The sequence below is a fragment of the Ambystoma mexicanum genome, chromosome 4q (assembly GCF_040938575.1).
Source record: "Ambystoma mexicanum isolate Mex_15411 chromosome 4q, UKY_AmexF1_1, whole genome shotgun sequence".
NCBI lineage: Eukaryota > Metazoa > Chordata > Amphibia > Caudata > Ambystomatidae > Ambystoma > Ambystoma mexicanum.
In genome coordinates this window covers 397597764-397614475 of record NC_090928.1, presented here as the reverse complement: position 1 = coordinate 397614475, position 16712 = coordinate 397597764, and the positions used below count along the sequence as shown (strand labels likewise).

The 16712-nt window shown below is 43.2% G+C and overlaps 1 protein-coding gene across 1 annotated transcript in view; it reads right to left on the bottom strand.

Annotated features, from left to right (window-relative positions):
• The window catches only part of RYR2 (ryanodine receptor 2), a 3854281-nt gene that overhangs the window by 697027 nt on the left and 3140542 nt on the right, over nucleotides 1-16712 (bottom strand). The window contains exon 81 of the mRNA XM_069607971.1: nucleotides 7748-7827. Within this exon, the coding sequence (XP_069464072.1) occupies nucleotides 7748-7827 (80 nt within the window). The remainder of the gene's footprint in view (nucleotides 1-7747; nucleotides 7828-16712) is intronic.

Genomic DNA, 16712 nt, shown 5'->3' with positions numbered 1-16712 from the left:
CCAAAGGACGGGCACAGAATCTGAACAACAATGGAGCAGAATGGTGGCGTGACCGAGAGCCAGTTGTCATATATCCCCAAAGTATCTTATGAAAAGGATACAGTAACCAAAAAGGATACAATTGATAGGGGTCTTCCGGATCCTTGAATTCACACGATTTGATACAAGTGATGTCAATTTAGACCTTCCAAATGATACAGCTCTCTGACTGGTAAAACAGGCAGAGAGAAGGATCACTGGATGGGGCGTGGGAGATTAATAGGAAGGCAGCCTAGGAAAAATAAAGCATAATGAGAAACTATCTCAACTAACCTCTCTGATAGAATGGCAATAATGTCAATTCCAAAACTAACCTGTAGGCTTAGAACTGGAGTATCCACCAAAGTCAATGAAGAAATCCAGAAAAGAAAACCAACGACAAAGGAGGGAAGGCTAGTAAGGGAGACTTATCCCGAACGGCACGAGGCTCTCGCTAGATACCGGGTTGGTGCACCACAGGATAGCGTCCATTGTTCTGTGCACAGACACCTTCAAATAAAAGTTGTAAATACACCTTCCTTTCCCACCAAGAACAAAACAAATTGAAATGAGTCCACCTGTTATTTCCTCACAGGTTCAAATCAACCGCGTGCTGGATACACGCAGGCCAAGTACACGCAGCCAGGACAGCCACGCTTGAAGAGTTCCAGCGTCCACGTGGGATTTTACACGCAAACCGAATACACGCAGCCAGGACAGCCGCGCTTGAAGAGTTCCAGCATCTGCGTGTGATTTTACACGCGAACCAAGTACACGCAGCCAGGACAGCCGCGCTTGAAGAGTTCCAGCGTCCGCATGTGATTTTACACGCAAACCGAATACACGCAGCCAGGACAGGCGCGCTTGAAGAGTTCCAGCATCCGCGTGGGATTGAAAGCAGAAACTTACACGTGGACAGGAAAACAGCATACAAATGAAACAGGAACCCGCGTGTGAGAAGACACGCTCACAAAATCTGCTGAAGGCAGATACAGGAGATTGCGTGTGAAGGAACACTTCGATGAAGGCCAAAGAAGCAACGGACGGGATGAGAGGACGCAGATTCAAAGTTCAGCTACCGAGACGCCAAAATGTTTAATCAGAAGTATCCACGCTGCTTATGAATGTTCTGCCATAAAACACGTGACAATCCTGAATCACGTGAATTCAACGACGTGAATAATGCAGACGTCGTTTTCCTGGTAATACATCAAACAACCTCCATCTCGAATAAAAAGGTTTAGCAGTTCTATGAGCATAACCCGTTCTGCGTACAGACGGAGTTCCAGATCCAGAGGTAAAATGTCCAGCATGCATGAAAAGTTGACTGAGAAGTCTATAAACAACGCTGATACTACTTATCAGAAGCCACCACAGAGGAGCGTGCCGAATACCAAGGAAGCCAGAAACAGAAAAGCCAACCTGACAATCACTGAAGATGGCCCGACTGTATCGCAGACCCGGTGACACAACCCCTAAGACCCAAAGGTAAAAGGGAGAGTGGGAGACACGGATGGGGGGCGGATAACGATTGGAGCCCTCCTACTCGTCCCAGGAAATTACAAATATTTAAGAAGAGTGAAAACGATTACTGGAGTGCTCATTAAAAAACAAACGTTTCTAAGGAGTGAGAGTCATTACTGGAACATTCATCCTCATCCCAGTAATAGGTATGTATAAGTATTGTTAAAGAGTGAAAATCATTATTGGAACACTTATACTCATCTCAGAAAAGACCAAGTGTTGGGATTACACACGAAGATTGGGATCAGTATTTGAATCCTTATATTAGTCCCAGTTAAAGTCAAATGGTGGAAGCGTTTAAGAACAGTGAGAATCATAGATGGAACAGCCATTTGTCTTAGAAAAGATAAAGAGATAAACATCAATAAGAGACAAAAGCAGAATTTGAACAATCTCCTTAATCCTAGTTGAGTAAAAAGGATTGCACATTTATCCACCCAAGTCTCTGAAGTCTGACTTGGCGAGGAAGAAGAGGAATAGTTTCAAAAGGAAAGAGGTTAAAATGTTCTAAAGTCAAAAGAGAGCATTAGAGGAAGAAAGAGGGTGCAAAAGAGACAAATAAAAATGTAATAAAAGTTTTGCGTGGTGAAAAGGTGCACACATATCAATTGCAAGAGTAGTACTCTAAAAGGGAAAAGGGCTCCTTTTATTCGTTGTACAAATCAAGCCCAAAATAAAAGTAACTCACAAATAAAAGAAAAGTAAGGGCACAGGCAAGTATAACCAAACTTAGGGGTAGGCTGAAACGCAGTAAATAGGCCTTAAAGCATGCTTTTGCAGAGAAAATGTGTTTGATTTTTATTAATCTGCAACAACGCAGCAGTGGCTGGAAACAAGCACACAATAGGTGTTATTTTTAGAGCTCACAGATTAGAACCTAAGGGGCCTGCCAACAGGCAAGGCGGGCATAACCATTTTATAATTCAAAATGATTTGCAAAACACGATTTTTAGATGTTGTCAAAAGAACCACGGCAGTTTCAAATTGCCCCTTAGTACGTTTCGCCTGTTAAGAAGGTCTAAGGGTTTTTAATATGCAACATTTGTATATCAGCATGTCAGTGGTTCAAGGCTCCGACAGTGTCACTGTAGGAAAAGTTTCTCATGAGAACTTCGATGAGATGACTGGGACAGATTATTAAAGTTACACTGGTCATCTCAAATGTTTCAATGAATTGTAATTATAATGTGGGAAGTGGGGGTTGGATTGAGACGTCAAATATCATAATTGAGGGTGGTGTGGGAAGGTGTGTGGACCCAATTACAGAAAATAATGTATGTTTTTCAATAAGGGTATAATTTGCAAGCACCTATCAGCTTGGTGTGGGGAGATGTTTTCATGTTGCAAATTAGCTCGATTGTTATATAAGTCTTAGATTTAGGGGTGTTTCTTTGACCACACCTTTTCATGCAGTTCTGTTTCACAATGTGTTGAATATAGCTGTCCCAGCTGTGTATGGGCCCTGAATAAACCCGTGTTACTTCTTTCCTGCGTACATTCCTTTTTGACTATTTTTGTAATATATTATTGGTGAGTCCCGAGGCGGCCCCCGCCAAGAATCTGAAGTATCCAACATCTGAACTATACGACTTAATAAGATTGGTTGCTGAAAACTATCTATGAATAGATTAGTAGACTGGAATTGCTGAGAAAGCAGCCCAAAGGAGATGTAATTCTCCTGTGCCTTAGTTGGTTTTGGTAGTGGTAGGGTCTGGTTAGATTAGTTTGGATAGTGGACAGATCCTCCTTTTGGATTTATGGACAAATGACGAGCCCCCTTTTTGTTAGGTAGGGAAAAACCCATAGCTCAGGGAAAGTTGGGAGTTTTATTTTCTTTTTGAAATAAATTGTCTACCTACAATTGAAGATCCGAGTCCGGGTCCATCTTCTTACTCGCTATGCGACAACTATGTAACTTCACATAATCCAACCGAATCCGCGACCCGGCCCAATCCGGCTTCAAACGCTTAGGAGGAACGGAATTGTGCCGAGTTTCCATCTGATATGATCTTAAAAGACACTCAGACTTGGATGTCTGTGCTGCTGTAATTCTATACGACCCCTCTGCTGCCTTCAACACATTGACCATACCACCCTCACGGACAGAATCCACTCTCTCGTCATCAGGGACACAGCTCTGAAGTGAATATCCTCCTTCCTCTCAATAGATCACAAATAATACACATGCCTCCTTTCTCCTCGTATTACTGCTCAATTGCCCACGGAGTACATGAGCTGCCTCTGTGCACTCATTAGATCCTATGGCCTTTCTTGCTATAACTATGCAGACGACATCGAAATTGTCTTCAAAATCCTAAAGGGCCCCCCTTCTCGACCTCCCTCGATCTCGTATCTTGTCTCTCAGAAATCAATAACTGGATGACAACCAACCACCACCTACTCCTCCCAGGATACGAGGTCATGCTCTGTGGGAAGACCACTCTCTTCCACCAACCCACCACATGTCCATTCTCCCTAGACCCCCCCCCCACCACTTCCAACACAGTTAAAAACACTGGGTGCACTATGGACACTGACCTTACCCTATCACACCACATCAACTCAGTGGCAAAAAGCTGCTACCTAAACTTGCAGATTCTTCACAGCATCTTTGCTTACCTGACCTTCCCACACAGTCTCTGCCATCATTGCCATCATCCTTTCAGGCATCACAACTAAGAAAACTCCAATGGGTACAAAACATTGCTGCAAGGCTTCTCCTTGCCTTGAGTCCTAGAGAACACATCACACCTGCCTTCTGTGTCCTCCACTGGCTGCCGACCGGGCGACAATCCACCTTTAAAGCAATGTTCATCATCCACCCAGCTCTCCGCAAAACAGGACCAGAATATCTGCAGGATAAGCGTACAAACTACAGGCCTTCCAGAAACCGTAGATCAGGCACAGCACTCATCCTCGTCATTCCAGTGGCCAAATCAAATTGAATAGGGAGATCCTCTTTCTCAATCCAAGCATCCACCATCTGGAATTCGATCCCACTTGCCATTCAATGCATCTAGGATCACCAAGCCTTCAGGAAGACACTCAAAACCGGTCTCTTCCCTTCAGCATCCTCACAGACTTAGTCCACCTCCTGGGAGTACTATTACCCACCCTGACAGGAATGCAGGGGCAACTGAGTAGTCGACAAGATGGGACTTAGCCCATATGTAATGCATCTCAGTCAGGCTTACGATAAGCTGCGCAAGACGACAGCCAACTTCGTGTCAGCCATTCTTTGCTGGAACATCAAGCACTCGCAACAGAACATAGCTGTAGCCGGCCCGGGGCACAGCTCACCCATCTCCACCATACATCTGCAAAAAACACTGCTCGCACCCTAGGCATTGCTAGGGGGTCGCTAAGGGGGCTATAGCCCCTGGTCTTTTGGTTGTAGCCCTGGATAGAATCTCAGGGGCTACAACCAAAAGTGTAGCTAGCCCCCAGTCCCGACAGTTCCGACATTAGAGTAGCCCCTGGTCTTTTCCAGACCTAGCAACACCCCTGGCTCGCACACTCAAACACACATCACCATCTGCAATAGAATACAGCCAGGTCCCACGAAACAATTAGGTCCAGCTGTTGACATACAGTCTCGTTGACTCTCCTACTCCCCTGACAGTCTGTCACAGCACCCATCCATTCATCTGTTCTCATTGGGCTGCTATCTATGGGCGCTACTTGGGACTTCCTACCAACCTCCATGCTGGTAAAAAATTGCAGACGCGCATTTTAGACATTTTTCATCACATCTCTGACTTATATTCCAAAGGGCATTCATCCAACAGCGCTTCAAGGCATACCAATGGCAGTAGCCGCCATATAAATGACAAATCACATAACATACATGCCTGCCATGATATTTCTATACTGTAATAATGGTATTGGTGTAGCCAACCTCAGAAGGATGAACTGCATCATGTATGTATAACATGCGACTGACTCTGTCCCAGCCCCGTAGACCTTTCAGGAGTTTTTTGTGTGTTTTGAACCCTCAATATTGAACACCCGAGCTGTCCTTAGAAGGGAGAAAAGCATACACAAGAACGCCTGCCAAGTTACTGCCCTAGACAAGCAGAAGTGCAGGTTTATCCTGAGTCAAACACCTCACATCCTCACCCAGATTTGAATGAACAGATCACTGGGATATCACGCAGAAAAGTGCAATGTGTGGTCTGTTCTGAATAACATTAAAATCACAATTTCCTCTTTAATCCCTTCTCCAGCCCCACACACAACTATCCCCATGCCCCTCCCTTACTGCAGCTTTTCCGTCATCTTAAGTTATCCTTTTTTTTGTTTAGTTTGATTTTGAACCCTGAAACCTATATCCGACCCATACTCCCTAAACATTATGTAGAGCAGGGATCTGCAAATATTTTCTGTCCAGATATTTTGAAATAACACTCCCATCAGCCCTAGCCAGCAAACGGGCTGATGGGAGTGTTATTTCAAAATATCAGGCATGAGGGATCATGGAAGTCATAGTGCAAAACATCTGGAGAGTCTCGGGTTGCAGGCTCCTGCCCTAGAGCTTCACGCCTTGGAAAAGAGACCTGGGCAGTTCAGGCTGTAAGAAATGATTGTGGGTGCTCGAAAACCAACCCACATTTGACTTCGAGATCTGTAAACAATTATTTAAAATGCTTGTTTAGGCCTATTGAGGCATCAGGATACATATTGAGAATTTGACAGTGCAGCCCGGCCTGAATTCCCATGATTTCATGAATAGTCAATATAGCAAGCAAGAGACAACGTTGCCTAATAAATTTAAATGTAAATGAAAATGTAGCCTAAATAAAAATGCATTTTTTTTTAATGGAGTTGATTGGCCATGCCACAACAATAGAAGTACAACTTGTTTTCTCAAATAAATACATACTCAATTATCAGGGGTGTTGCTAGGTCTCAAAAAGACCCGGGGCTAGGCTGCTGTTAGAACTGACGGGACTGGGGGCTAGCTAGCCTTTTGGTTGTAGCTCCTGAGATTCTATCCGGGGCTACAACAAAAAGATCAGGGGCTATAGCCCCCTTAGCCCCCCCTAGCAATGCCTCTGTCAATTACACACATCAAATGAGCAAATATAGAAGCACACATTATTTAGTGGTTCTTTTCCATTTATTGTGGAAGTAATGTGATACATTTGTGTGTGAGCGTCAGAATTTTAAATTTAAATCTATCGCTAACAACGCACCTGCCTACCTAAATAATTTGATCTGCAAAAATCTTTCCAACAGACCCACCCGATCCTACTATACCAACCTGCTCTCTATACCTAAATACAGAAGGCAGAAAGCTGGATGCCTAAGCTTTCCAGTAATTGCACCCAAAATGTGGAATGCACTCCCCTCGCATCTTAGAAATGACTCATCCTACTGGTCCTTCAGGAAAAACCTAAAAACCTCACTATTTAAGGTCCAACCTCTTTGAGCAGTCATCACAGAGTTCCAAGAGCCAAGACTGACGACTACTATCAACAGGACAAATAAGTAACAAACTGAACTATTGCAACTTAACCTAGCCTCCTACTGAATGCATGTGTTACTGTGTAGCTGTAATAAACGGTTGCAACCTAACCTTTACTGAACTATTGCAAAATAACCTAGCCTCCTACTGAATGCAGGTGTTACTGTTCAGCTGCCGGTATACTGACCATTTCATGACCATGCAACAAAAATAAGGCCATTTTGTAACCGCCTGATCTCCTGACCATGTAAACCTAACATATGTACTGAATGTATGTGTTATTGTACAACCGACCATATCACTACTACGCAACAAACAATGCCATTATGTAACTGTCTGATCCCATGACTATGTAAAAGCATCCATCAAGTTATTGTAACCAACTCCTTAAGTCACAGCGCCTAGCTGCCTTCGGGCTTTGTGTGTTTTACAAATGTACAAAATAAATACATAATCTATTTTCTTCATTTCTGATCGAAATGTCTTTATTTGACGCTGATATGTTTGTTAGCAAATTGTAAAAGCGTCCTAAAACCTTTGTGCCGCTTTTAATTAATTCAGCACATTGAAATCAAACACTGAAGAAGTACACAGTGGTCCTTCGTCCTGAACTATAGGATGTCATGGGACCGGAAAGGTCTTCACTAGTATGTTGGTATCTTGCAATGGCCGAACAGCATGTTTTAACAGACCCTAAAAGGTAATTCCTACAAAATGATAGTATTCAGTCATCTCTACCTGCTGAACCGTCGAGTTCCCTCCATTCAGGATGGCTATTCCCAGCTTCAGGGTGGCTGCAACCATGGGCCCCATCTCGCCTACACAAGAGATGAATGAGATGTGTATTAGCATCGATCAAATCAATCAAAACCGTGACACTGATTAATAGCATGCAGGTATACAGGAGGCATCCAAATATTTGCACAAAGAACCCCCAGGTAAACTATATGCCCAAAATAAAATGAGAAAAACACTTGTGAACGTAAAATGTAAAACTAGTGCAACTTCACAAACAAGTGGACAATTGAAACCCATTTGATGGCCAGCAGGAGGGACGGCTGAATTTTAGAGGACCCAACCTCAAAGCATGGGAAGTATTGCAAAGCAAAACAAGCATTGGCAATGCCAACAGTTTGGGCTTTTGTGTAGCCATGGGAAAGGCACTTGCCAGGCACAGCTGCAATGGCATTAGCTGGCCATTGATGGTAGCAGGTGCAAAATGATATATGATAGGCTATTTATAACGTGCTTAATACCCAGAGGTTTCTAAGCATGGACCCGCGGATCGAACCTGTGGAGCTCTGTCTCGTCTTGCTTCCAAGGTGAGTACATTGCCCCTGAGCTATCCCCCCCCCCCCCGAGTAATGGTGCGAGTACCTGGACATCTAATAGCAGTGCTGATAAATGCTCAATTATCTATACACAGGCCAATACTGTTGGCTTTGCCAATGCTTGTTTTTAACAGGACTTCATTAAAGGACACAGAGTGCTTATAAATAGAGTGGCTGAAGTCAGATCTGGTTTAGATATTTTTATAACACCAGTAGTGCCTTTACAACTCGAATTAAGTCATCAACTCTCAGAACACTGCTTTGAAAAAACACTGGCGGGCACTTAAAGCGAGCCTAAAGAGTTGCCATGAGGCAGTGTTTTGGGCAGGGAGTGACAGGAACTGGGTGGGAATGGCCACAGGAATTAGCTTGGCCATGGGCAGTCAATGGATAGAAAAATAACCAAACACCTTCAAGCTGTGTCCGTCCTCACATGCCATGTCTCCCTATCTGTACTCTAATGCAATAGTTTCGGCTTATAGGTGGCTCTGCCACCGAATAGCCCAAACTGAAAAGACGTTTTTTTTAAGAACAATTTATCCAATTACTTGCGTGTAACTCATCTTGGAATCAGTGGAGCGCAGGGTCGGATTGGGCAACAAAATTGTGTCGGGCACCATTGAAAAAGCGGCCCACAGTTGCAAATGGCTATTCATTCCTTTTGTGACGCTGTTTGAATAGTACACAAGGGACGTTTTTTGATAAAATGTGATGCAAATTGTGCATTTTAAAGAATATTTATTCAGAAACAATGGTCAAAACTATTAGCTTCATCGTGAAGTAACTCCTCAAACTAGCCAAAATTGCCCACTTTGACCAAAAAAACAGGCCCACACCAGCATTCTGGGTTTTTGGTTCGGCCATGGGCCTATTGCCCTATAGGCCAGTCCGAGCCTGGTGGAGCGTAGCATTTTTCTGTAAAGTGATCTCAACTAATAGCAAAATAAATCTGCTGACATATGGATATTTTCCATTCACCCAATGAAGGAGTCGGTGCACCACTGAATGCACTCTGAATCTAACATTTTTCTGTGTTAATACCAGAACCTGTGGAGTATTAGAAGCATCTTGCTATTTGTCTTGTTATTGATAAAATCGTTTCTTAAATTGCAATTATCTAAAGAAACTCGTAGTTCCTTAACAAAATGTGAACAAAAACAATATTGACTGGTTAGTACTTCTTCCAATATTTTGCAAGGGAATCCATCCCACTAAGTTGTATGGCTTGTATTCATTTGAGTATAAATTAAAAGTCTGATTGAACTCTCACTTTATTCTTAATGGGGTGAAAAATCGTTCATTGACACACCACAAGACAAAGCAAAGTCACAACAAGAAGGGAGGACCATGGGGGATATTTATAAATGGGCGAGAGGAGTGCTCCAGGTAAGATTTTGCAGTGGGAGCATTCTACTCCCTATTTCTTTCAAGATGGGAATGAAATGTTTTTTTGGGGAGTAAAGCATTTCCAAAAAGTCCAATTCCCAATGGGAGTATTTTCATAAGTGAGTAAAACAATGCTTAACTGGAAAAAGGAAATATTTGTGTAATATTGTTCCTTTGCACCTAGTTATTCATACACATTAAAAGATACATGTTTAATCCATCTAATCGAGGAAGTATGGTTAGTTTATTCCTATGGCGCTGTGTGCACTGCTTGTTGAAACGTACCCATGGAACTGTGTGGGTGAAAGCAGGAGCACAAGGTCCTAGGTGTCGGTTTCCTATTTTTTGCTGGGAGTATTTGTACTCCCAGTTTTTATCTTTTGGGAGTATTTTCCTATTTTTAGGGAGTAAAAGTGGCCGGTACACCATTTATCTGTAGGGCTGGGTGCGGGGTAGCAGTGGGCAACACCCTGGTGATCAGAAAGAGTTATGTATGGTCGGTTAGAGATGATCAATGTGAGAGGGGCACTGCAGCGACCCAACAGGCACTACTGGGTATAAACAAACTGACACCAGAGATTGAGAGACGGGTGCGCCCTGAAGGACAGTTTTTATCCGCAATGTATTGACCATGGTACCTACTCTCCTCTGACTTTTATAGTTTATGGCACTCGTGTTTATAAATGTATCTGTTTGCATACGAATGACTCATGTGTTCTACCTTTATAAGTATTTATCACCTTGCAGTGTCTTTGTTGCACCTTCCCTGTGAACTCTCAGCATAGAAGCCGGTCTGCTTCAATCTCAAGTCTCTCAATATTAATAAATGTTCTTAAATCCTTTACAATCATAGCACACTTCAACAAAAGTACTGGAAATTCCATGACAGACATTCTGACCTTCATAATAAAAATAAGACCCTTGAGAAAAACCTTATAAAAACCTGACCTGCTTTCACTCTGATCTCTGAAACATGCAAAGTGAAGTGGGATTTGTGAGTAATTGAGGGAATTCATCCCTTCTCACTAAGGGGGAGCCCCCCTCCCCCTATGAGAGTAGGGAGTTGAGCCTGCTCAGCAACACTCTCCCTCAGGGTAGAGGAAAGCAAGACCTCACCAGGAGAGACTCACCCTGTGGAGGCGAGGGCAGCCTTTTGAGGAACTCCCCAAAAAATATCCTGAACTGGCCTATTTAGGTATATCAGACAACTTAAAGGATATCCAATATAGAGACTTGCATGAAGAAAAGACTGCCAAATATGGTCAACCAGAAAATGAATATGTCTCTTTAAGTAGAAATTCCCATTTAACTGGGTCGGAGAAGCTGAAGTGGAGAAAGACATGGCAACAAGAGGAGGCACAGAGTTTTGTACGTCGGCCAGGCAAGCTCCCAGTGACGAACACCTGAAAGGGGAAGAGATTCCATACACAGGGAAGCCCACGAGTTTGAAGACTGCTGGGAAGCTGACATGAGAGAACAGGACGCAGGGCATCCTTTGAGAATGAAGGAGAGAGGTTGACGGTGGTGGCATGACCACAGAGATCCAGTTGTGGAACGTGGTCCCTAGAACTAAGCCGAGACCACTAGGTGGCTGCAGACGCCAACCATCCGGTTATCCACAGAGCTGTCGGTTCATATAGATAGAGGATACAGAGCTCAGAATGCTGGAGGGAAATGAGGAGGCAAGAAAATGAGGAAAGCAACAAACCCTGAAAGAACAAAGGCCCCGGTTACGTTATCCCAGACAAGCTCAGCTAACTGGAGACCCAGGAGACCTAAGGGGAAAAGTGGAGTGTTTGATGAGAGAAACATGAATGCAATAGAGATTGCCAGAAGAAGTAAGAGTGAGAGAGCATCGCCTGAGGAGAAGGGCAAAGTGGAATATCTGTCAAGAGACAGAAGAATATGAATGATGAGAAAAGAAGAGGATTCAAAGAGAGAGAATTGCAAAGGCTGGGTATTACTACCCTGGGAAAAGGAGAAAGCAACCCTATATGAGCAAAAGGAAGAGAGGAAACAATAGGGAGAATCATCCGTCAATAAAGTGCAAAGTAGTTGTCTAAAATACAGAATCTGTTTGTGTCCAAAACCTATCCTTGCCCTCACAACTAATTAATGCAATGTGTAGGGATGTCAGCAACCAAACTTGCAGCTCACAGCTTCTTTTCAGCTTCCTTCCCCAAGTAAAATACAATTCTAGCAAAATAACTTCTCTTGAGTTCAGGACTTTTTCAATTTTATTTTATTGTGCTATTTTAAGGCATCAAGAAATTGTGTTTCAAAGTGCCTCAGGGCAACGGCGAGGGAACATGGTGTGGGGTACATTTATCAGCCCAACAGAAATCCCTGCCTCACAAAACTGTGTTTTAGCAGTTACAGAAACCATGGCTGTGCTGTCTCTGCTGTGCACATATGGGTCGAGACACCCCGAGAATGGCTGCATTTATTTTCCTCATGGGAATCCAAAAAGAGGAATTCAAAGGCAGCCAGGCTCAGCACTGCAGTGCTGGCATTAGCATAAACTTCAAACTGCCAAAGAAAATGTTCAATGTAAAATGACTTTGTACTGGTGCTATCTTCATTGTTGAGCATCATCCAGCTTGGGTTGTAGTAAAACACAGCCATGTTCATCCACATTTAGGTGTTACACCAGCAAATGGGGGCATTACTCCATGACATGCTGTGTCAAGCAAAATCTGTGAAGAGCAGAGAAACCCATTTCAGGCCGTACGACCCACGTTCACGCTTGCAACAAAGTAACCCATGCAGAATACTTCAAAAAGAAAGCTTTTTCTCACTGGCCATGCGTCAATTACAAAAAAACAATATTTCCATCATCTTTCCATGCCCTGAAACTGATCTGATCTGATCTGTCCAAGCTTTGCTGAAAAAGTGTGTTAAAGAAACCGTATCTTGTGAAATCTCCATGTAAAATAAGCATGCGTAAATTAGTTTTGCAAAGGCAATGAAATAAAGCTTTTTAAAGCAGAAAATGTGAAATCATCCCAGATACTTGCACAGAAACAGTATGTTATGGGTGGAACTGGGGTGGTTTAAGTGTATATTACATGTATTTACTAAAGACTTGGTTTCTGTGAAAGAAACTAAGGAAGGAAAAAAAATGTGTGTTTGAAAACAGCAGAACTAAGGGGCCTGGGCAGGAAATTCAAAGGCACTAAACCTTCCTGGGACAGGAATCTCCCCCACAAACTATGAAAGGGCTGAGGTGTGAGAATGTTCAGCCTTGTCAGATTGACTGGCATTTCTCTATCCAGGAACAATGGATCAAGGGGAACTGGCCTTGTCACAGGCAAGTGTGAATTCCTTGTGACACCTCTCTTCAGCTGCATCTGCCAGAATGAAAGGGTGCTATCCCAGAACTGATACAGAGAGGGCAGGCTGTCCTGTGGAAATGTTAAGGACCGCCCTCCAGTGACAGATGCCATTCATTTGATTTCAAAGACTTTTTATCTTAAAGCATTTATTTCAGTAACCTAAAGAAGCAGTAAAGTGAAATTATGACCGTTTTAATGTAAATTGTGTGCCATTAAAACAAGACTATGTGGGTTATCTTAGCATGTGGAGGACGCAAATGTTTTAAAGGGGCATTTCTGGAAAAAGCGTACTTGACACAGACATGACAGTTAAATGAAAATATGCCTGACATTAATAGGCTTCAGTGTATCCATTTGTAGAATTTTAGGGGAAATATTTGTCATGGAAATTGTGTGAAAAGTGCCAGAAGGACAATACAGCATTGTACAAACTTGGGAGTTGGAACGGCATATTTCTTGTAAAATATGTGGTCTGCCTATTTGATTTTCAAGAGAATAACAATAGTAAATATAAGAGTTTTGTCCCATAACTGATTTTGGCAAAAGCAACTGTGGTATAACAAAGTACCTCATAAAAACACCCACACTAAAACTGATGTCACTTCCCTGGGTCCAATCTGCTTACAGGGTGGCGGCGATATCCACAGGTTGACCTATCCAATCTTAGAGGTAGATGTACCTTTGTTCTACACACATAGTAAAACTCCTATGATGTCATCCGATTTCTAAAAGGAGGAAGCTTAGGGAGAGGCAGGACATTCAAGGGACAGACATTTAAGAATCATTCATTCACAAATCAACACCCACAGATCCAGACATTCCACATTCACCCTGCAAGACTTCAGTACCAGGCCAGGGGTAGCTGATCCAGATCCAGAAACTCCTATCAAGGCAGAACCATTTATCCAGAAATAAACAATACAAACATCCCAATAATTCAGGGAGAAAGGAGTAAAGGCTGCAGACCCTTTGGAAGAATCCCATGACCAGACCTGTCTTTGCCCAGCTGATGCACCCGCTGAGACCAGACACCGGTTGCCTTGCGGTGTCCCTAGAGGAGAGTAGCTGCTGCACAGTGGCCAGACCCTTGTCCCGTTGTTCAGAGACCTGGTTAGCTGTCCAAACTACCCAATTCAAGTGTTTTTTGTAAGTATCACCATTCCCCAGTAACCAAAAAGCTGAATCCTTTGCTCTGTTACCTTGCATTTGTCCAACCCTATAAGAAACCATATAAAAAATCCTATAAGTACCCTAGTAACTTCTTAAAATTGTTAGAATCCTCTGTGCATCATGTAATTAGAAAAATCTGAGTTAATCTTCAAATGTTAGCGCAATACTTTTCTAGTCATTTCAGTCCTTGTGTAAGTCCTTAGTACTATTTTGAATAATTCACTTAATTTCCCATAGAGATGAACGTGGCGTGGATAGGTTAACCTTGCAAGTTACCTCCTCACATACTGTGTCTTTCTTTAAATACCTAGCCACTAAAATATAGTAGCAGTAGAATAAATCCTTTTTCTAACAAAACCGAGTTGCCAGTGAAAGTGTTTCCTTTTAAAAATCTGATTGTTCGCTTCCCTTCAAGAATCCCATACTGTCACCCATTCAGAATCACCCTTTCACTTTAGTATCATACATGTTATATGCCTTTGTACCTTAGCATTAAAACCGATTTACGATTTTGATTGTTTAGCCCAATTCCTATGTTGTTTGCTTGTTTTAAACCTGTGAAATCAAGAAATTGCAATTTTGCCATGTGTGATTCTTGCTGCACTGTTTTTTCTCCCAAAGTCGATTTTCTAACCTGTATGCCCGTTGTTTAGTACATTGCCTTGTAGCTTGTACATTTTCTTGCCTCTTTAGTACAGCCACCCACATTCTTGCCTTATCCGTTCAACTGCACATGTAAAAGTAATTCAGAGTGCCATTTTGCTCATTTTTCAAGGGAGCTCAATCCAATTTTGGCCTCCCATCCGGGGGGGTAGGTCGGATTTTCATTCTGAGTGTTGCCTAGTATACCTGACGCCATGCTACTCCTCTCCACCAACAAAAAACATGGTTTACAGGGGTTTGAGGGAGTGTCAAGGGGCAATGCCTAACTGTGGTGCCATTTCAAAGCACTACTCAAAAAGTAATTTTGCTTTCATTCAATTGTACATTGTGTATCTGATGTTAGAAGGTTAAACTAAGTGTATGCTATCATTTTACTGTGTAATACCACCACACTGGTGATTTCTGCCCTATATTCAATGTGTTTGATTTTTATTAAAAATTAAAAAATAAATAAATATTTCATTATTACACATCAGCCTGGTTCATGGTCCATTGCAACAAGAGGTGTACGTCAAAAAGATGGGTTGGCTGCCTTCTCAAAAATTGAATCTGGATGTAAAACTTAAAAGCGTTTTTATTGTGTGCCGCATCCCTGGCCAGTAGAAAGAGTCCTGGTCTGGAGTGTGCTGCATCTTTTAAATCCTTATGGGAACGAAGGCAAATATAACAATGAAGAGAAAGAAAAGGCGATCCTACTAGGCCTTGTGAGCATTCAGAGCGTGCACGTGCAGGGGTAGAGAGAGAAGGGACAAGGAGAGGGGTAAGTGGGTAAGTGCTAGGAGTTAAACAGAGGGAAGTGTAGGGGAGTAAGTTGCAAGCAACTGTTAATAGCCCAGCAGAGATCACTTGGTAAGAGTTGTCAATTGCCAATACAATAAGTGCCGGCCAGTGAGATAACACAGGCCAGTGGACACACAAAGGCAAGTGCTGGGAGTGGGCATAGGCTCAAGGCGAATGGGGTGGGGGGAGGGCAGGACTCAGAAGGACACATAAAGCCCTTGCTCACCAATCTCAGCAATACAGTTTTGACCAATACTTAGGGTTCCCTTCCCCAGGTTTCAAGTGACACAACATCTCTGATGGAGGTGAGAAAGATAAGGCCTGTCTTCCCAGGAAGCCACTTCGCCTAAGAATGGAAAAAAGAGGTTTGGGGGGCTTTCCAGGGAGCACAGCCCAAAAATAAGGAGGAAACCCTTGATGGAAAAAGACCTCCTTGGCAAGGATCCTGGTGAAATGGAGTCCAGAGAAGAAGATCTGTGACTGCAGGATAAGGTTGCCCACAGTCGGAATGGAGAAGACCACACAGGGTCGAGACTGAGGCAGTGTTCAGATTGCAGGAGTAGCAGGTACAAAACAGCAAGGACAAACTGAATCAGGGCACTGAAGGAAGAGGTAATTAACACAAGGTAAGAGAGAGTAACCGGGATGGAATTGTGCACCAGCAAGAGAGACAAGGAAGGGAGTCATGGTTAACCAGGAATGCAGAATACGAGCAGACAGAGGCGTTGCTAGGTGGGCCTGGGGGGGCTATAGCCCTGAGTCTTTTGGTTGTAGCCCAAGATGGACTCTCTGGAGCTACAACCAAAAGGCTTCCACAGACCGGCTCTCTCTGCAGACCTAAGAGTCTTGGCCTGGTTTTCAAATAAAGTACCCTGCTGCTTCTCTTGTTTCCCCTGTCACTCCCTTTGCTGGTGGGCGGGTCTACTTTTATACACCTGCAGCCCTTTGACAATCAGCCCTGCCTGACCACAATTAAAGAGACATGCCTGACCTTCACTGCTCTTAACAGGCATCTTCCTTGTCCCATTACCAGAGTGG